The sequence below is a fragment of the Sus scrofa genome, chromosome 7, assembly GCF_000003025.6.
Source record: "Sus scrofa isolate TJ Tabasco breed Duroc chromosome 7, Sscrofa11.1, whole genome shotgun sequence".
Lineage (NCBI taxonomy): Eukaryota > Metazoa > Chordata > Mammalia > Artiodactyla > Suidae > Sus > Sus scrofa.
The window spans coordinates 90,774,030-90,797,319 of NC_010449.5; the positions used below are offsets into that span (position 1 = coordinate 90,774,030).

Here is a 23,290-nt window from a genome sequence, read left to right on the forward strand (position 1 = left end):
AAAAAATGAAGACAAGTGAAAACCTAAGAAGAGTAATATATGCATCATTGGAGTTTCAGAAAGAGAGAGAAAAGACAGCTTATTTGAAAAAGTAATGGCTTAAAATTTCCCAAAGCTGAGGAAAGAAAAGGACATTGAAATTCAACTATTCCATCTAGGATGAATCCAAAGAGGTTTACACCAAGACACATGATAATCAGATAGTCAAAAGTCAAAGATAAAGAGAAAATCTTGAAAGCCACAAGCCAAATGCAACTCATCACATAGAAGGGAGCTCCCATAAGATTATCATGGCTCTCTCAGCAGAAACATTACAGGCCAGAAGGAAGTGGTAGATACACTCAAAATGCTGAAAGAAAAAAAACAGCCAACCAAGAATACTTAGTCCAGCAATGCTGTACTTTGAAAATGAAGGAGAAATAAGAACTTTGCAGATAAACAAAAGCCAAGGAGTTTGTCACCATTAGACATGCCTTATAAGAAATGCTAAAGGTAGTTCTGCAAGTTGAAACAAAATGACAGTAGACAGCAATACGAAAGCATATTAAAATATCAAATTCAACAATAAAGGGAAATACATAGATGAATACAGATTCTATAATATTGTAATGGTAGTGTATAAAGCACTTTTATGATAGAATTTTAAATATAAAAGCATAAAAATAACAGATTACATAAATGTATGTACTATATATAATTTGTGACATTAATAACATAAAGTAGGAATGGGGATATTTAAAAGGTAAAGTTTTGTGTATGATTGAAGTAAGGTTATTATCAGTGTAAAATAGGCTGTTATAACTATAAGATGTTTTATGTAAGCTCTATGGTAACCACTACCTCACCCCAAAAAATACACAAAAAGAAAATGAGAAAAGAATCAAAGAAAGGTCAATACAAAAAGAAAAGAAAAGAAAAGAAAAGAAACAGTGAAACACAAGGAAAGCAGCAAGACCAGGAAAGACAGACAGAATAGCTACAAAACAGACAAAAAAAACAATTAACAGAGTGGTTATAGTAAGTCTTTCCCTATTGGTACTAACTTTAAATATAAATGGGTTAAATTCTTCTATCAAAAGACATGGAATGGCTGAGTGGATTTTTTTTAAATGAACTGCAACTATATACTGTCTATAAGAGACTCACCTTAGATGAAAAATCACACATAGTCTGAAAGTGAAAGGATGGAAAAATTATTCCATAAAAATGGTAACCAAAAGAGAGCATAAAGGGCCATACTTATATCAAACAAAAACTGTTTTAAGAGACAAAGTAGGCATTATATCTTGATTAAAATATTAATTCCATAACAATGGAAGAGGTAACAGATATGCATCTGACATCACAGTACCCAAATTATCAGGCAAACCTGGATGGAAATGAGGGGAGAAATAGTCACACAATAATAGTAGAATTCAGTGTTCCATTTTCAGTAATATATAGAACAGCCAGACAGAAGATCTATAAGGAAACAGATAGCTTGAGCAATACTATAAAAAATTGTACCTAAAACGTATATACAGAATACTCCACCCAACAGCAGCAGAATACACATTCTTTCAAGCATACCCAGAACATTTTCTAGAATGGATCATATAGTTGACCACAAAAAAGTCTTACCATGTTATAGAAGATTGAAATCTACCAAGATCTTTCCCAGTTACAGTGGAATGAAAATAGAAATCAGTAGCAGTAGCAAAGTTGGAAAGTGCACAAATTTGTGGAAGTTAAACATCAATCTCTTAAACCAATAAGTCAAAGAAATCACAAGGAAAGTAGAAAATATCTTGAAGCTAGTGAAAATGAAAACAAAATACCAAAACTTATGGGATGCAACAAAAGCAGTAATAACAGGGAAATTTGTAGCTGCAAATGCTCACATTAAAGAAGAAAAATCTCAAATCAGTCACCTTTGGAGTTCCCGTTGTGGGGCAGTGGAAATGAATCCGACTAGTATCCATGAGGATGCAGGTTCAATCCCCAGCCTCGCTCAGTGGGTCGGGGATCCTGCATTGCTGTGAGCTGTGGTGTAGTTGCAAACGCAGCTTGGATCCCACATTGCTGTGGCTGTGGAGTAGGCCAGCAGCTATAGCCCCAATTCAACCCTTAGCCTGCCACGGGTGCAGCCCTAAAACACAAATAAACAAAAAAACAAACAAACAAACAAATCCTAACTATACATCTTAACTAGGAAAAGAACAAACTAAACTTTAAGTTAGCAAAATGAAGAAAATAATGAAGATTAGGGCAGAAATAAAGGAATTAGAATAAAAAAATAGAAGAAATCCACAAAACTAAGAGTTGGTATTTTGAAAACATAACTAATTTGACAAGCCCTTAGGAAGACTAAGAATAAAAGGAAAAGACTCAAATAACTAAAATTAGAAATGAAAAGGAGACATTACAACTGATGTCACAGAAGTGAAAAGGATAATGAGACTACTGTGAACAATTGTATGTCAAAAATTGGACAATCTAGAAAAAGTGGATAAATTTCTGGTAAAATACAACTTGCCAAGACTGAATCACAAAGAAATAAAAAATTTCAACAGATGTATAACTAGTAAAAAGACTGAATCAGTAACTAAATGCCTCCTACAAAGAGCCCAGAACCAGATGGCTTCACTGTAAAATTCTACCAAATAATTAAAGTTAACACTAGTTTTAGTCAAACTATCCTAAAATATTGAAGAAAAGAGAATACTTCTTATTTTATGAGGCTATCATTATTCTGAGTCAGATAGATATACTATAAGAAAACTGCAGACCAGTATCCCTGATGAACATAGATGCAAAAATTCTAAACCAAATTTTAGAAAACCGAATTCAAAAGCTCGTTAAAAAGATTATGCACCATGACCAAGTGAGATTTATCCCTGAGATGCAAGGATGGTTCAACATACAAAAATCAATTAATGTAATAAATCAAATTAACAGAACAAAGGACAAAAACCAATAGATGCAAAAAAAGCATTTGACAAAATTCAAAGATGTTGGTGAGGATGTAGAGAAATCAGAACCCTTGTGTACTGCTGGTACGATTGTAAAATGGTGCAGCTACTATGGAAAATTGTGAAGAGGTTCCTCAAAAAGTTAACAATAAAATTACCATGTAATCCAGCAATTCTACTTCTGAATAAATAATCAAAAAGAATTGAAAATAAGATCTCAAAGAGATATTATCACATCCATGTTTATTACGGCATTATTCACAGTAGACAAGATGTGGAAGCACCCTAAATGTTCATCGACAGATGAATAAATATATACATACAAAGAAATATTATTCAACCTTTGAAGAGAAGGAAATGTCAGTCTACAACATGCAAGAAACTTGTCATTATGCTAAATGAAATAAGCTAGTCAAAGAAAGTCAAATACTTTATAATTAGACTTATCTCAGGTATGCAAGTAATCAACTCATAGAAGCAAAGTAGAGTGGCAGTTGCCAGGCGCTGGGGCAGGAGGAAATATGGAACATTGTTGTTTCATAAGTACAAAGTTTCAGTCACACAAGATGAAAATGTTCTAGAAATCTGTGGTACAAAAATGTGCGTATAGTTTACAAGACTATCTTAAATGATTCAAAGGATTTTTAAATGTGTATTATTGGATTTACCAGCTGTACACTAATGAGGCTTGAATAAAGGCCTCCCTTTTCTCTTCCAAACTCCAGACACTTCTTGCTTTTGCATACTGGAATCACCCCCTTGATGTCCTACTGGCATCTCACATTTCCCTCATCAGTAACCAAATTTAGCATCCATCCATCCAAATTGTTTCTATGTTACTCTCTTAGTTAATGATACTCCCACCTACCCTAGTAGCCAAACTTGAAATCTCGCCATATTTACCTTCTCCTTCCCAAAGCATAGTCAGTCACTTATAGAACCCTTTGTCATCATTTTCTGGATATCCTTTTTTTCAATTTCTGTTGTATTAGCTCTGGCCTTCATTGTCTTTCACCTGTAGAACTGCAGTAGCATACTAACTGTTCTGTCTATCAACAGTCTCTCTTCCTTTTAATCTACCATCAAGTGTTAAATTTTTTATGTATCACTTTTCTAGAAGTCTTAATAGTTCACCATTTTCTACAGGACTAAGCATCCTCAAAATTTGCCCTTAATTGAACTGACTAATTTTATGTCTTATATTTCATTCTCTGCACTCCCAACCTCTAACCTCATTAGGCAGTTTCTCATTCTACAAAACCTCCCAACCTCTAACCTCATTAGGCAATTTCTCATTCTACAAAAGTACTTTCAAATCTCTATTACTTTCAAATCTCTATTATTTTGTTGTTCATTGTTTCAAATGTTCCTACCTTTTTCTTATTGTTTAAAGCTCAAATCAGTTGTTACCTTCTATGTGAAGTTTTACAGTTTGTTCGTTGTTTCAAATGTTCCTACCGTTTTCTTATTGTTTAAAGCTCAAATCAGTTGTTACCTTCTATGTGAAGTTTTACAGTTTGTTCCAACAGTTATTCCCTGTTCTATGTTATCATACGTAGTATTTTGTTTTTATGTTAAAACATGAGGATTTCTAGGTTTTTTTACTTTTTCATTAAAATCAGTTTGATTTGTGTGTTCCATGAGACTACAGGAAATAGGAATCCTGTCTTATTTATCTTAATATCACTCTAATCACTTCCTAATGTTTAATAAAAGGCCTTATAGAGAGAGTGTGTTAGATTTATATTTAGTAAATGACATTGAAGCAAAGAAAGTTCCCATAGTGTGATATAGGAGGAACATACCAGACTAAAAATTTGGAGGTTTGGTCTTTTCATCTTGACCTGCTGTCTAATTAGACATGTGACTTTGATCCAGTCTTTTAACCTCTCTGTGGTAGGATTTGTTTTCTACAAGAAATCTTTTTTTTTTCTGGGTAGTATTATTTATATTTTATATATATAATTTTTTTCATTATAGCTGGTTTACAGTGTTCTGCCAGTTTTCTACTGTGCAGCATGGTGACCCAGTTACACATATATGTACACATTCTATTTTCTCACATTATCAAGCTCCATCAAAAGTGACTAGATATAGTTCCCAGTGCTGCACAGTAGGACCTCATTGCTTATTGTTCCAAAGGCAATAGTTTGCATCTATTAACCCCAAGTTCCCAATCTGTTCTATCAGTCTGCAAAAATCTTTATGGGTGTCACACCATGCTTAAAAACTTTAAAATGTTAGCTTACTTTATAAAGTTATGTAAATGCTTTCCCATTGGCTTACATGATAAAGTTCAGACTCCTAAGCCTAGCATTCAGAAGCCTCCCCATTCTGGATTTAGTCTCAACTGTAGTCTCAACTCTGCCTAACAGGACGCCAAAGGAATAAACACCTTAGTTATGTATTTTTCTGCTTGCCATTCTCCTGCCAGTGCTTTCCATTGGCTGAACTCAAGCAGAAGCCACAGAGACAGAAAGATCATTGGTCTTACTCATAAACACTAGCTCATTGAGGCCACAGAGCAGAGTAGAGAAGACTGGAGAGTAATGAGGAAGAACAAATGGAGCTTCTTAATTCAAATTGTTCTCCCACCTGAATTTAAGTCTGTTTATCTCAAATGATGGCTCTATAAAAAATAATATCAATGCATTTAGCTAACATTTATGGAGAGCTTACTATGCTCTAAGCATTCTAACATACAGATGGAAGAGGAGGCATGATTTGAGGAGGAGAAGGAGAAGGAAGGGAATGAGGAAAAGAAGAGGCTGAGAAGGGAATGAGGAAAAGAAGGGAATGAGGAAAAGAAGTTCCCAGATCATGATATTTAATTGGCCATATAATTTTTGTAGACAAATGCCAGGGTCCAGCCCCAGCAGCCAGGAGACGACGAACAGGAGGAGGGGCTACAAACAGGCACGGAAAGAATTGGAGCCAACTCCCTCAGCAAGTGCTGCAGATGACCCGTTTATTGAAAGGAGAGCATCAGCTTTTATACATTTTACTCTTATGCATGATTATACAAACAACAATATATGTTAATTTATTATTCCAAACTATTCTTTTAGTTTTAGATTTTAAATAAAGATTACGTACAAACTGTACTTTTATTCTTAGAAAATAAGTAAATAGCAAGCAGAATAATAGGTATCTAATTTTTACTTTAACAATGATTTGGCATAAGGTGATAGATATTCTTGCCTAAGCTACCTATTGTGCTCCTCTAGCAGGCATGAACAGCCATTGATAGGGAGTGGGGTATTCACACGTGGCTTGCTTTCGAGGTCAGGCTGACCTCAGACCATTAGCAGGTTGTGCAAACATAACTGTCTTAAATAAACCTTATCTATTATAAAAATCTTTATTAATTATAAAATCTATATATCAAAAAATTCTTGCCAATTATAATAATAATTTCCACCTGCTGGGTCCCAACAGGTAGCGTTTATTGTAAAAAAAATATATATCTTGTCTTATAGTATCCACAATTGTTGGGCCATGGGCAACACCCAAACCACCCCCTAATCTGTCTCGATGGGGACGGACCAAAGTCCAACAAAGATCTCCAGGCTTACGTGGCAGTTCTGCGTAATATTTACTATTACTCCTCTGAAGGGAAACTTCCCATTCTTAGGAAAGTTCTTTATGCATGGTTCAATTGTTTTCAACCTATTTGACAAGGGCTTAGGTTTATAAGTAGGTAATGGCCCATACTTGGGTGGAAGCTCAAGAATTTGAGAAGTTTCCCATATTATGAGCCAAGAATGACTCACAACATACATAAGCGTCAGACAGAAAAGAAGCGCAAGAATAGAAGAGGAAATCATATTTCAGGAATTTTTACTAAACAGGATCAGCTGGGGGATTCTTCGAAACTGCTTTGCAGCTTCCGTTTCTTCAGCCTCTGCTGTAGCTTTGCTTACAGTTAGGCCTCACACAGGATTATTCTTCTTAGCCACTTTGTGGCTCCCAGCAGACAAACCTCCTAATTGCTATGCTAATGGATTTGGACCTTATTTTAAAGGCCAATAAGGAATTTAAATATGAAAATGACAAGATCAAGTTTGAGCTTTTGAGAAAAATGTCTACTGTGTGGGAAAATGAATTGAGTCAGGGTGAAATCAGAACCAGGAATCTGATGAGAGCTTGAATTAAAGCTAAAGCAATAGTAATAGAAAAATAAAGCAAGATTTTTGAAATATTAAGGAATCACAGGATTAGAAACTACATGGGATAGGTAAGGAAGGCAAAAATGACTCCAGTTTCTAACTTGGGCAGCATATATATTACATATGTTGATATAGCCCATGCCTTATCTTCATAATCTTAAAAGATAAGCAAGTGTTTGCTAGTTGGACTGGAAGGAGAAGGGCAATTGAGACAGCTGTGTGAAAGAGTCATCTGTATTCTAGAAATTATTCAGTTTGCTATAGCTAGGTTAAGGATATGCGTAAGAGCAAACAGAGAAAGTTGAAGAGCAAGAACGGATCATAAAAGGCCTAGCACATTACTCTATGCAGTCTGAACTTTATTCGTAGGACAGACAGTAGGAAGCTTTTGATGGTTAAAAGAACAATTAAATCCAATGCTATTAGGAAATTTCCCTAGAACCCTAGAATTTAGACCATGACTTTGGAAGATATTGACTAGGGTTGGCTAGGAAGATAATTATTTCAAATTTAAAAGCATTTATTAAATAATTTTGAATATGGAAGAATCAGTCAAGAATCTGAATAATAAAAGTAAGGGGAAAATTATTCTCATCCTACTACTACTTAAAGATACTACATTTCTTCCATTATACACACTGGATTGTACTTTATTTGTATATTTATAATTATGCTATGATTTAATACTTTTTTTAATCTTCAGCATTTATATCATCAGAATTAGTGGCAAATTAACCTTCCTTCATAGGGCCAGAAAGACGTGATCATATCACAGTAAATATAGCGTAAATGACATAGTTTCTATCTACCTATTGTGCAGAATACCTTGAAAACCAGATTTATTTTCACCAGTGACACCAACTCCATCTGCACATTTGCTTCATTCTCTATGATCACGTGTTCTAAGATTTCCCTTCTCAACCATACAAATTAACCTGTACTGCTTGCCTAAAGCCCATGTTTAACAATGTTTACCTCTTAGAAGATGTGAATCAAAATTTACTTTTCTTTAGTCTGTCACTGAAATTAATATGTAAGGTGGGCATTTAGGATGTTGAAGCTTTTGTGCTTAATACCTAATAATTTGAGAAACAACACCGTATAGAAAAGATTAAGAGAGATGAGACTTAAGAACTGATGAAGTTCTCTAACAACAAAGATTTCTTTGAACATCTCTTAGTCTTTTTTTCCCAGGGCATTATAGAGACTAATTATTTAGTACTTACATAGGCTTTAAAAGGAACTTGTCAGATTCTACTTTTAGAGATACAATGGCTTACAATTCTAAAGAAAAATTATTTTTCTCTACCTTTTTCTAGAGAATGTTTACAAAATTCTAATTTTGCATTTTAATACCAGTGACACTTACAGTGAAACTTTCCAAATAGAAGCATTTCAAGTGCCTCTGAAACTGTATCCTGACAGCCTTTCTTTGAGGAATAAGAGATTTCTCAGTTGGCTTTTTTGACTAAGAGTTAAAAGAGGGGCCCTAGCAACCTAACAAAGGGAGCTAGAGTTCAGAGACCCAAAAAGGGCATCAAACCAGAAATCAAATAGCAGGACAAGAATAAACCAAGGCAATATAAACCAACCTCTGAGGCTTATATTTCTGAACCAGAGTAGCAGCAAAGCAAAGGGAATTACCAATAGTGTAAGCAAAGAGAAAGATCTGATGAAATAAGGGTACAAGAAAGGGGAACATTGTGTCTGCAAGCTGGTCTTTTGTCGTAGTGCCTATAACTAGTACCCACAGTTTGTAATGTATATGAAGCACTAGTGGTGCTAGTAAGGGCAAAACCAAGGGATCCCAATGCAGGACCTTCCTCAAGAGCCCTCATCCTTAGGAATACCCTTTAGTGAAATACTCTATAAAGACATCTTGAAAACTCCTGTTGATTATCTGAAGCCACCTCAACTCAAAAGGCTGCTTCTTTTGTTAGGAATATTGGCACAGATTCCTACATTTAAATCTTTTGAAAATATTTTTATCCGTTTTTATTTTAGCTATCCTACTTAATCATTATATCTTCTAATACCATTTTTTTTCACTTCATCTCTTTTTACCCTATTCTGTCAGCTATTTTACTATTTACTTTTAATATTGTATATTTAGCTCGCCTGTATGTAACAAATGGAAAATAAAAGCCAAAAGAAGACAACTTCCAAGACAGTTCACACCTACCATGGGCAATGAATTCCTTTTTCTTCTTTTTTGGCCTTATAATTCTTTCTACAGGTAAACCTCCTGATTTCAAAAATAATCTGTAAGGATTTACTTACAGTGTTGCTCACAGTACTATCACTTAATCTTCAAACTGGGTAGCACATGCATTGAACAAAACTAATTTTCATTTCCCTGATTACTTGCCCTTAGCTAAATGTGATAATTGTCATATTTTTTTCTTTACTGCAATGTCTCTTTCACTACCTTTTAAGAAAAAGGTAGAGAAAAGAGAGGGAAAACCTAGTTTTCACCCTATTGTTAACAAATGTTTGCAATAGTTGTTTAAAAAAAAATAGGCAATTCTAGTAAAAAGAACATGGAAATTATTGACCAGAATAGGGTTTGAAGTTGTATCTGGAATATATCTCTACAGCCCATCTTCTTTATTAGGCTGTATATTCTAGACAGATTAAAATCAAGCATTTAGAAACTCATTCACCAAAAATTTTCTATGTGACTACTGTGTACACAGTGTTGCTGAGCCTTGACTTAAAACATTTTTTCTCTTCTCAGGGAACTGATAATCTAGTAAAGAAAACAGGCATGTATATAAATAAGTATAATTACTATAAGATATGTAGTGAATACAATATACAATAAGAATCCTGAGATAGAGTAATTTACAGTACCTCATTACAGAAACAAAGTGGACTGGTCATGCATTGCTTCATAAAGGAAGAACTATTGAAAAAAGCTTCTTTGAGAGTTCCCGGTGGCCTAGCAGGTAAGGATCAGGCATTGTCACTGCTATGGCTCAGGTCACTGCTGTGGTGCAGGTTCAATCCCTGCCCGGGAACATCCGCATGATGCAGATGCAGCCAAAAAAAAAAAAAGAAATGAAGAAACCTTAATTATTTTTTTTTCCCAAACTGCTTGTGAGTAAATTGCAGACATGATGCCTTTTTACCCTTAAATACTTCAAATGTGTATTTCCTTTTTAAAAATGAAGGAAATGCAGAAGAAAACTATTCTTACCTAACTACAGTACAATTATCAAAGTCAGAAAATGAACCTTGCCATAATACTAATCTTATTCAAATTTCTAATCTTATTCAAATTTCTAATCTTATTGAAATTTCATTTTGCCAGTTTTTCTAAATAATGTTCTATAATAGCCAAAGGGAAAAAATATTCTCTTTATCTGATCTGGGATTCAATCCAGAATCCTGCAGTACTTTTAGCTATCATGTTTCTTTAGGCTCTTTCATCTGGAACAGTTCTTCTATTTTTCTTTTGTCTTTCATGACCTTAATATTTTTGAAGAGTATAGGAGAATTATTTTGTAGAATGTCCCTCAAATTTAGACTTTTCTGATGTATCCTGATAGTGTGGTCAGGTTATACATTTTTGACAACAATACCTTGTTTGTGATTTTGTGTCCTTATTAGTACCTCATGCTGGGAGGCTCATGATATAATTTTGTCACATTACTAGTGATACTAACTTTAATCATTTGGTTAAGGTTGTATCTGCCAGGTTTCTCCTCTGTAAAATTACTATTGTGGTTAATAAGAATCCTGTGGGGATATCTGTTGAGACCATATAAACATGTTTTTCTTGAGGTTTTCATCTTCTAGTTTTAGTATCCATTGATGATTTTTACCTGAACCAGTTATTACTATGATAGTTGCCAAGTGGTGACTTTCTATCTCTTCATTTATCAGTCGACATTCTGCTATAATGAAGAATTTGATTTAATTATTACTTTATATTAGTATATGGTCATGGATTTTTATTTTATTAAAGGGATTGTATAATCCATTACTATCCCAATTTATTTTAATACTTAAGTTGTCCCAGATTTGACCAAAGAGAACCTTTTTGTGTTGACTTCAAGATCATTGACATGTTCCATCATTATTTGAGTACTTCCTTACCAAAGAAAGTTGTGAAGGAAAATAATAATTTCCCAGAAAAACAAAAAGATGAGAGAAAACTTATTCTAAGCAGAGAACACATCATATGCTAAGGCAGGAAAATATGAAATAGTGCAGTTGTATTCCAATATCTACAATACTATCAATTTTCTAAATGATGGAGTAATGAGTGATGAGGCTAAAATGGAAGCATTGAAGGGTTTTGTATGCTATTCTAAAGAATTCGAATTTTATTCTGTTGGTGATAGTGAACCAATGACAAAAATTATAAAGCAAACATTTTATGACAACAATGCCTTGTTTTTTAATCTTGATGCACAGAAATTCCAGGGATACTTTCTATTATTATTTCTTATACATCCCTAGAAAATGACACAATCCTTTCAGCCATGGTTTCTAGATTTTGTCAGAAATACTATAAGGCTCATTTCTTGAATGAACAAGTAGAAAAAAAATGAATAAATAAGTAGAAAGAGACTACTAAATTGAGAACAATATAAGAAATTACTTTCAGATATACCAAGTGCCCTGTAGAGCACACAAACACTACCATTGCCAGTGTTTCCCTAGAGCTTTGGACCTGATTTCTCTTAATTTGAGTTTTATATGAAAACCTAAATGCTTTGTATATCTGAATCACACATTCTTCAGATTACCAAAGGCTCTAGCTAGGCTTGAATAAATTACTATTATCTTTGCTTTTTAAATTTCATAAGAAAGTTGGAGTTCCTGTCATGGCTCAGAGAAAACGAATCTGATTAGTATCCATGAGGACGCAGGCCTCTCACTCAGTGGGTTAAGGATCCAGCATTGCTGTGAGCTGTGGTGTAGGTCCTAGATACTACTGGGATCCCACAAGGCTGTGGCTGTGTTGCAGGCTGGCAGCTACAGCTGTGATTCAACCCCTAGCCTGGGAACCTCCACATGCTGTGGGTGCACCCCTAAAAAGACCAAAGAAGGAAGGAAGGAAGGAAAATGGAAAGTTATTCATTATCTTGGGTGGTTTGCCGTTCAGAAATGTCCAGGAAGTGGAATTACAAGAAATTCAAGCTGCAAATACCATGGGAAATAGAGGCAGTAATATTAATAGAGTAGAACAGGTCTTTATCTTGAGAATTTCTGCATATCTATAAAAATGAATAATGACTTACATTTTAGGTATTTGGTGAACTCTTTTACCGATGGTTTTGGAGAAAAAAGTTTGTTCTTGAGGTTTTGAATTTAATCAAGAAGAACCTGCATGAACATCTTGTTTCTACTATATTTTCTTCCATCACCTGAAAGCATCTTTTCTTCATTTACTTCTAATTTAAAAAGTGGATTTTCAGGCCAAGATGAAACATTGTATATTAAGAATTGACAGTTTTTTGTTTTTTGTTTTGTGTTTTTAGGGCTGCACCCACAGCATGTGGAGGTTCCCAGCTAGGGGTCGAGTCCAAGCTACAGCTGCCAGCCTACACCACAGCCACACAGGATCCAAGCCACATCTGTGACCTACACCACAGCTCATGGCAACGCCAGATCCTTAACCCACAGAACAAGGCCAGGGATCGAACCTTCATCCTCATGGATACTAGTCAAGTTCGTTAACCGCTAAGCCACGATGGGAACTCCAGATTTTTTAAAAATTCCTTTTAACTGGAGAAAATAATTCCATTGGTATAAACAGCTTCATTTTAAGATGGCCATGCTGTAAGAAAAAGATTACTGCTATATAACAAAGATCCTTAGTTTACTCCCTAGAAATGAATCCATTTGTGCTTTTTTTTTTTTTGTCCCTTTGAAGGCTCTGTACATCATAGACATTGCCATTAGTATATTTAAACATGTCTTTGATAATCCTGAGTAAACAATATGTCTAGTCTCTTTGATGATTATAGCTTCTGCATGGAAGATAGGAAATCTCAATAATATTCTGAGTACTTTACCTGCAAAGATTCTGAACTAATATATAATCGACCCCTAGTCTAGAGTTATACACCAGAAAATATAAAAGAGACAAATTAAGTTTTACTAATGGAAACCTAGGCTTTCTAGAGAAACCTTTAGCTCAGTCTATGGCTGATTGAGAATTATTTTAATCCTGCAAATCTACTTCAAAAATTTAAACCCATCACATAAGAATGCTGTCAATTGAGATGTTATAATAATTCAGCCTGTTACTCTTTGCTCTGTTTGGACATCTACTAGTCGGGAGGATGTCTAGACTTCCTTTCCTCATTACCACCCCTACTCCCATTTAAGGATCCCATATCCTGAAGTATTTTGTAATTTGTCAAAGTAGCTAATCTACCTATAAGTTATTATTACCATATATCACTAGCTAATTTTACTACCATTAGTTTAAATAAATATTTCTTTGAACACTGTAGTTCTCTCAATAGGACACAAAATTTTACACATTCATTTTGTTTTGTTTTATGGTATACACAAATTGAATGGAGCTAGTGACCTAAGAGATTCTTTTTGTGACTGTTGGTATTCATTTGTAAGGTAGCCATCAGAATACATTTGTGCCCAGGAAACAGCTTTTGCTTCATAGGAAAGACTCTATCCAAATTTTGGATATTTTTCCTATCTAAAGCACAAAATTCCTTTCATTACAGCCTTTTTCAAAAAACCAGTACTTTACTACTTCTACCTAATGGATTTTGTAGATCACTCAATGAAAACTGGCTGCTAGGCTATGACCCATCTGGGTTACAGAGACCAAAGTTATTACTTTTTTCCCAATTTTTCCTCTTCTATCAGATTTCTTTGCTGAGCTCAGAGTTAAGAAGAGGGGTAGGGTGTAGTAGAGAACATTTCTTGGTCTTTTTTCATATCTCATTGAGTTCTTCAGTGGCCTAGGGCAGTTAGAAATGAACTAAGAGAAGTAAGATAACTATTCTTTTTTTTTTTTTTTTTTTTTGTCTTTTTATCTTTTTGCCATTTCTTGGGCCGCTCCCACGGCATATGGAGTTTCCCAGGCTAGGGGTCTAATCGGAGCTATAGCTGCCAACCTACGCCAGAGCCACAGCAACTCGGGATCTGAGCCACATCTGCGACCTACACCACAGCTCACGGCAACACCAGATCCTTAACCCACTGAGCAAGGGCAGGGATTGAACCCGCAACCTCATGGTTCCTACTCGGATTCATTAACCACTGCGCCACGACGGGAACTCCAAGATAACTATTCTTAAATGTTCTGAAGCTCTCATTTTTAAAGCTTATTGTAAATCACTGGTGTCAACATAAAATAGTTGAAATTGTATTTCTTTTAAAAATGGAAACAAAAAAAGGAAACAACTATTTACTTACCAGATTTTCTAAGAACGGGCCTCCCCATTCCAGCCTATGGAAGGCCTGTGTAAGAGCCCCTGAGCTGCACACATGAGTTCTATGCGTCCTCAGACTGTGCCTCCAGCTTCCAGTGCTTCTGTGTGTGTGTGTGTGTCTCTGTGTGTGTCCCTGGTGCTGTCCCTCAAGCTGCCCCTCAAGCATGGTTGTCTATTTTTGATCTGAAAATGAGAGTACTGCATCACCTAGATCAATGGTTTTCAAACTACTTTAGCTACAGTCTTTTGTTAAATGGAATCTTATATGAAGACATAGTCATCCCTACATGTGGTAGGGAACACCACAAAACTAAGTATGTTAATGTTATTTATTAGTTATATTTACTTGAAAAGAGCAGCTATTAATTATTAGAGAAATGCAAATAAAACTACAATACGGTATCACCTCACACCAGTCAGAATAGCCATCATCAAAATGTCTACAAATAATAAATGCTGGAGAGGGTGTGGAGAAGAGGGAACCCTCCCACACTGTTGGTGGGATTTGAAATTTGTGCAGTCACTGTGGAGAACAGTATAGAGGTTCCTTAAAAAACTAAAAACAGAGTTACTATATGATTCTGAAATTCAACTCCTGGGCGTATATCCAGAGAAAACTCTAATTTGAAAAGATATGCACCCCTATGTCCACAGTAGCACTATTTACAATAGCCAAGACATGGAAGCAAACTAAATGTCCATTGACAGAGGAATGGGTAAAGAATACACACAGAGTGGAATGCTAATCATAAAAAAAGAATGAAATAATGTCATTTGCAGCTACACTGATAGACCTAGAGAATATCACATTAAATGAAGTGGTCAAAGACAAATATTATGTGCTATCACTTATATGTGGAATCTAAAAAAAAGATAGACATGACTTTATTTATAAAACAGGAATAGACTCACACACGTAGGAAAAAAAAAAAAAACCTGTATGGTTCCAAAGGGGATAGTGGGGGCAGGTGGGGAGATGAATTAGGAGTTTGGGATTAACGTATACACTTTTTATATATTAAAAAACAGGACCAACTGTATAGCACAGGGAACTATCCTCAGCATGCTGTAATAACCTATAATGGAAAAGAATCTGAAAAAGAATATATGTACTTATATGTATAACTGAATCATTTGCTGTACACTTGAAACTAATACAATATTGTGAATTAACCATACTTCAGTTTAAAAAAAAAAAAGAGCAGCTGGAGTTCCCATCATGGTGCAGCGGAAACAAATCCAACTAGGAACCATGAGGTTGTGGGTTTGATCCTTGGCTTCGCTCAATGGGTCAAGGATCTGACATTGCCATGAGCTGTGGTATAGGTCACAGACACAGCTCAGATCTGGTGTTGCTTTGGCTGTGGCATAGGCCAGCAGCTACAGCTCTGATTAGACCACTAGCCTGGGAACCTCCATAAGCCATGGGTGCAGCCCTAAAAAGGCCAAAAGAAAAAAAAAAAATAGCAGCCATTATCTATTTGTTAATTTTTATTCTCATGTGTGACAAATACTTTATTTCTCATATTTACACAACCAAGTTAGCCCTTCTTTACTGGTAAAGTATCTGACTAGTCCTATTAATCTTGGATTAGTCTTGAGTGGGAAAAAGCCACTTGGCAGATAGAAGGTGCTCAGTAAACACTTGTTGAGAATGCACACACACGCATACACACCTGCTAATGTGCCAGAGAATTAAAATCCTTCTCCTTTGAGACATTTTGTTCAGTTAATTTTTTTGTATATCCAGAAGGCCGCTGTGATAACATGCAAATAGTTTAGTGAAGGACTAATATTAACCCGTCGGCATCAAAGTTTTGTTTATTTATCCAGGGAGGCAATCACTTTGTGACAGAGTTTTTAAATATTGATGGGCTTAGAGAAACAAAAGAACAGAACAGGAAGCACCACTTTGTTTCTCCCTTCCCAACTTTTGACTTTGTTTGAAGGATTTGCTATTCATTCATAGCTCAAGTATGTATTCAGTACCTACTATAAGGAAAGCAGTGCTCTAAAAGTGACAAGGATGCAAAAATTAATAAGATGTAGGTTCTGCCTTCAAAGAGTTTACAGTTGACTAACATGGGTAAGGCAAATAGTTAAATAACCTATGATGGAAAGTGGTAGGTGCCACTGTACTTAACTTACACGTCTTTCCTTTCTGCTAAGTTTCAACATTCTTCATAGCAGGGTGATCTTACTCTGAGTGTACCAAGTACATAATTGCACCTGATTCATAAAATGCACTCAATAAATTTTTATTGAATTTTTTTTTTTTTTTTTTTTTTTTTTTTTTTTTTTTTTTTTTTTTTTTTTTTTTTTTTTTTTTTTTTTTTTTTTATTGAATTGGTGTATGTATCATTGATAATCAAACTTGCTTTCGAATAAGAAAAATTTCATTTCAAGGCATATTTAGCAAGTAAGCTTTGTACAGTTAATTGTGCAGTTTTCTCCTCAGAATCCAAACATTTTAAAAGAACAGCTTTTACAAGATTATACGCAATTTGCACCATAAAGTAAAGAATATCTCAAAAAAGATCAGATCCAAGATTTATAAACCTGAATAAAAACAGAAGCACCTATCTCTATCATTCTATCATTATACTGGTTGTGTCAATATGTTTTTATGATATTTAATGACAGTGCCAGGACTTTAGTGAAAATGAGTTATGAATAAATTTACATTTCAATTGTAGGTAAATGATAAATAATACATAATACTTCTTTAAGTGTCACCTTAAAGTTTTTTTTTTTTCTTTTTTTACGGCCATACCTGTGGCATATGGAAATTTCCAAGCTCAAGGTCGAATCAGAGGGTGGCTGCAGGCCTATGCCACAGACACAGCAACACCAGATCTGAGTGGCACCTATGATCTATGCCACAGCTTGCAACAACACCAGATCCTTAACCCTCTGAACAAGGCCAGGGATCGAACCTACATCCTCATGGAGACTATGTTGGGTTCTTAACCTGCTGAACTACAACAGGAACTCCAAAATTTTTTTTCATATTTACCACTAAATAATCTCCAAGGTCCTTCAACTTTGGAAATTTTGTGGTTTTGTTTTGTTTTGTATTGTTTTGTCTTTTTAGGGCTGCACCCATGGCGTATGGAAGTTCCCAGGCAAGGGGTCCAATTAGAGCTGTAGCTCCCAGCCTACACCACAGCCACGGTAACACGGATCTGAGCGTGTTTGCAACCTACACCACAGCTCATGGCAACGCCAGATCCTTAACCCACTGAGCAAGGCTAAGGATCAAACCCACGTCCTCATGGATACTAGTCAGGTTCATTACCACTGTACCACGACAGGAAGTCCTGGAAATTTTGTAATTGCCCATGAGGAGAAATAAGAATAAGCATATTGTATGTCTTTTTCTTTGACTATTTATGACAATGTCATTTGTCTTAGAATGGAAACTCTTTGGGACAGTACCTATAAGTCAATTCAGTGAATATGTCTGAAGCAGCTGCTGGGTTTAGTTTAAAATTATTAAACTAAATTTAATAAAGTGCAGTGACCAGGAATTTATAGACTACTGAGGGATATATACAATCACTATAAAATGGATTAAAGAAATGGTAACTTACTTGTTTCACCTATCAGAAGTCTGGAGGCAGGCAGTCCAGGACATGTACAGCAGCTCAACATGGTCAAGAGACCTGGCTCTTTTTCTTCTCATGTTTCTAATACTTACTGTCTGGATTTGCATCCTCATGGTTGAAAAACAGCTATGGCATCTCCCAGTATCTCCCATATTCCAAGTAGAAAGATAGAAGGACTAAAGCTTTCTCCTCTTAAAGCTTTATCTCTTTATCTTTTTTATTTGTAGTAGGAAGCCTGTCCCCAGAGGCTTCTTCCTACATCTCATTAGCAGGAACTATATCACATGGCCAGTCTTTGCTGAAAAGTGGCTCGGGAAGAAAGGAGTTGTAGATAGCAGTTGCAATAGCCAAGCAACAGCGTTTGCAGTTACTTTTTTGGGAACAGACCTTTGAGATTCCAAAGAAAAGGCCAAGTAGTTATGCATGAGGATATTGTACTCTAAGATGTCCCTTTTTGTCATTAAATATTCATTTATTAATTCAACAAATGTTTGGTTTTTATTGCCTAATATGTGCCAGATACTTTTAGATGTTAGGGAAAACAACAGTGAATAAAAAAGACCGAGTTTCTGCTATCATGGAGCTTACACTCCACTTAGAAGAAGGTTATAAACAAATAAATATAAAATATATATTATAGGTATATAGATACAAATATTCGTGTGTGTGTGTGTGTGTATTCATGAAGAAAGTACAGTAGGGCAAGGAGAAGAGAGGGTGATGGTAGATAATATTCTGTAAAGGATATTCAACAGGCCTCTGTGATGTGATATTTTAGCAAAGACCGGAAAGAATGAGGGATGAATCAAACCATAATATCTGGTCCAAGTATAGGAAATGGCAAGTGTGAAGAACCTGAAGAGAGATGTACTTGGCATGCTCAAGGACAGGCAAGGAACCATTACGGCTAGACCACATTGAACAAGGGGGAAATGAGAGGAGAAGAGAACAGCGTGGGCTATAATATGTTGGGCTTTGGAGGCCAGAGCAAAGATGTTACTGAATGAAATGGTAAGTCATTTAAGGGTTGTGAGCCAGGGATTAGCACAATTCAACTTACAACTTAAAAGGACCACTTTAACTACTGTGTGGAGAATAAATTGTAATGGAACAAGAGTAGAAGCAGGGAGACCAGTTAGGATGCTATTTAATTTCCCAGGAAATAAATGATAGTTCTAATTATTGTAGTAATTATGGAAACATTGAATAATAATCAGATTCTAGAAATATTTTGATGGTAGTTTAGGTACTGTTCTAACAAAAATAGAAGAGTCAAGGCTATCACCAAGGTTTTGGGTTAATAACTGAGTGAATGGAGTTTCTGTTTACTGAGATGGGAATTGCAGGAGATTAAGACATCACATGGGTAGGTTAGGAGGGTGGGGAATTAAGAGGTTGATTGTGGACAAGTTAGATTTGAATTGCCTATTGCACATTCAGGTACATGTTTGATGATTGTAAGTTTGTAGCTATTTACTCTTATCAACCAGCTATTTGGATGATATACAAACCTAGAATGAAGGTAGAAATTGGGATTAGAGATATAAAATTAGGAGTTTTAATGTATGGGTGATATTAATGCCATGAGACTAGATAAGTTTACATAGGGACTAAGTAATTATATTTTTCCATGACTTTTTTTAGAGGAAAGAAAATTTCCTATGAAATTCTGAATAAATTAAAGCTTATGTATTTCATTTCACTAACTAGCTCATTAAGTGTTCCAAGTTTAGTATAGTAGTTAAGGGCATGGACTCTGAAGCCAGGCTACCTGGGTTTGAATCCTGGCTCTTCTGTTTCTGGCTTTGTGATTTAGGCCAAGATATGGAAACCTCTTTCTCCTCATCTGTAAATAAGGGTAATAAAGCCCGTATAGGTTGTTATGAAAATTAATTAAAATAGTGCCATGACACATATAGTAAGCACTCAAAAAAGGACAAATTTCACCAACTTTTGACGTAATGTAAATTTCCTAACTTGATTTAATGTTCCACCAAAGCAGGCCATATTTCAGAAGCAGGAGAAAGTTTCTCACTTGTAGTCTTCATTTCTAGACATCTGAAATTGAGAATTGTTGATATTTTAAAGCCTTTCCCACTTTTTAATCAGTGTTTCAGCATCATATTCTTAGTCAGTTATCTTCCTGTTTAGGTCACAGTGCTGTCGATATCACCAAGGTGGCTAGAAGACACCGCATGTCTCCTTTTCCTCTAACATCAATGGACAAAGCTTTCATCACAGTCTTGGAGATGACTCCGGTGCTTGGGACAGAAATCATCAACTACCGAGGTACTGTTACATTTGCCCATTGCGGTTTTGTTTTGTTTGTTTGTTTGTTTGTTTTGGTGGGTTTTTTGTTTTTGTCTCTTTTCATTTTAGGGCCACAATCTTCTTTTTAGGCTTATGGGAGTTCCAGGCTAGGGATAGAATCAGAGCTTATAGCTGTTGGTCTATGCTACAGCCACAACAACGCCAGAAACAAGCCACGTCTGCGACCTACACCACAGCTCACAAAAACACCAGAAACTTAACCCATTGAATGAGGCCAGGGATCAACCTGCATCTTCATGGATACTAGTCAGATTCGTTTCTGCTGAGCCAAGATGGGAACTTCCAGAAAAAAATTTAATAATACTTTACATGTTATAAAAATAAGTTAACCATCCCTGGCCTCTTGTAACATCAAGGTAGTTTCTGTTAACATCGGTCCTTAGAAAAATCTCACTCTGATGCCAACTCACATTTAAAAAGAACCTCCATCCTTTTAAAACAGAACTGGAAACGGCCATTTCTATTTCTCCTCTAGGAAAAAAATAAGGCTGTCAGATGGATTCTCTTTTCCGTTCATGTGCTTGTTTCCCCTTCATTTGTTCATCAAATCAGTTGTCACTCATAAGTAAGCAGACATTTTATGGATGATTAACTTCCTTGTCAAGTGTTTCCACCCATGATGATTAAAAATAATAGTTAAGTTTGCATTCAACCTTTGAGTTGGATCAAACTCGATTTTTAATGCAAAAGATAGTCATAATTAAACCTCCTAGGCATTTTCATTAGGTGCTTAGAAAACACCACCATTTATAGAAACATAATTCAATTTGCTTAACAAATATTTATTAAAAATGTACTAAATGCCAGATACTATGTTAATTCTTAGATATGCAAAGATGAAAAAAACAAAACCCCCCTGCCTCATGGATCTCACTGTATAATACAGGAGAGAGACAGGTCAACAGTGTAGTACTTAACTCTTTTATTGGCTTTTTTGTAAGCTTGACTGCCTTTGTCACTTCCTTAGGTATGAACTTCTTTAGAGTGTTTGCCTTTGGCCTTTTTCAGATCTTAACACATTCACTTCAGATAACTTCATGAATGCCAGTTGTTTCAAATACCACCTATGAAGTGATTTCTAAATCTATATCTTTGCCCAGACATTGTATGAGCTCCAGACTTATACAACAGATATATACCTGCTGCTAGTAGATTTAACATGACCAATACTAAACTTATTTCTTTACTTCTACAATACTCATTTCCTCTGCATCCTCTTGAATCCGTCCCTTGTTTGCCATTCCTACTGCTATCATTTTAATTTAGGTCTCTATTATCAACTTCCTGGATTATTGTAACAGACTTACCTTCCCCATCTTCCCTTCTGTTTTCCAATTTGATACCAAAGCAATCTATTTGAATGGAAAATTTAATGTTATTGTTCCTACATACAATTTGTCAGTATTCTTCTTCATAACTTCCAGATAAAATCCAGACTCCTTGATATGTCACAAAAGGCCCTTGGTAATCTAATTTCTTCCTACTTTTTTTAGTTTTTTTCTCTTAGTTCCTTCTCATCTGAACTTGCTTTTCCCTAAACTTGCCATGCAGTTTCTTACTTGTTATTATCTTTCCTCTAGGCCTTTGCCTATACTGTCATTTGCTTGGAACAGTTTTATCCTACTTCTCTGCCTGTCCGCTATGTATTTTTTTCCAGCCTTATTAAGGCATAATTAACAAATTTAAATTGTATGTATTTAAAGTATATAACATGATGGTTTAATCATCATATACATCGTGAAATAATTACCATAAGCAAGCTAATTAATACATCCGTCCTCGTAGTTATTGTGTGTTGGTGACACTTAAGATTTTCTCTCAGCATATTTCAGGTATACAATACAGCATTATTAACTATATAGTCACCATGCTGTACATTAGATCCCCAGAATTTACTCATCTTATAAGCGAAAGTTTGTACCCTTTGACGAACATTTCCCCATTCCCCCAGTACATGTTTTCTAAGATTAAACTTAAGAAGCTTGGGAGTTCCTATCATGGCTCAGCAGTAACGAACCTGACTAGTACTCATGAAGGTGCAGGTTCGATTCCTGGCCTCCCTGGATGGGTTAAGGATCGGCATTGCTGTGGCTGTGGTGTAGGCCGGCAGCTACAGCTCGATTTGACCCCTAGCCTGAATGTCCATGTGCCGTGGGTTCGGCCCTAAAAAGAGAAAAAAAAAAGAAGCAGCAGCTTGGGAGTTGCCTTCGTGGCTCAGCAGTTAACAAACCTGACTAGGATCCATGAGGATGCAGGTTCAATCCCTGGCCACACTCAGTGGGTTAAGGATCCGGGGTTGCCATGAGCTGTGATATAGGTCACAGACATGGTGTTGATGTGGCAGTGGCTGGCAGCTGTAGCTCCAATTCGACCCCTGGCCTAGGAACTTCCATAAGCCCTGGGTGCGGTCTTAAACAAAAGCAAAAAACTAAAAAACAAAAAACAAACAAACAAAAAAAACTTAAGAAGCTTTTCCTTCTTGAAGACATTCCTGATGTCCACTTCTCCCTTTCCCCAAATGGGTTAAGTATCCTTCATCCATGTCCCAATAGCACTTTTTTCATATGTTTTATAATAGAAATGATTGGCATATTTGATTACTCTGTTATAAATGCCCTAATAAATAACATGGGTATAAAAAGCAGAGTGATCTAAGTGTGAATCACTATAAATTGAATTGTCATGAGTCAAATATGGCCTATAATTCTCTTACTGAAAAAGGAGATTTCTTCCCAGAAAAAGGATTAGAAACTCATTCTCACTATTCTTTATACCTCTTCTACAGGTATGTTTGCATTTGAATGAGCAAA

General features: G+C 35.6%; 1 protein-coding gene across 22 annotated transcripts in view; it reads left to right on the plus strand.

The window, feature by feature from the left end:
* The window catches only part of GPHN (gephyrin), a 567,900-nt gene that overhangs the window by 428,304 nt on the left and 116,306 nt on the right, over nucleotides 1–23,290 (plus strand). For all 22 annotated transcript variants that reach the window (XM_021098013.1, XM_021098018.1, XM_021098005.1 and 19 more), the window contains 1 exon segment: nucleotides 20,301–20,438. In XM_021098013.1, coding sequence (XP_020953672.1) covers nucleotides 20,301–20,438 — 138 coding nt within the window.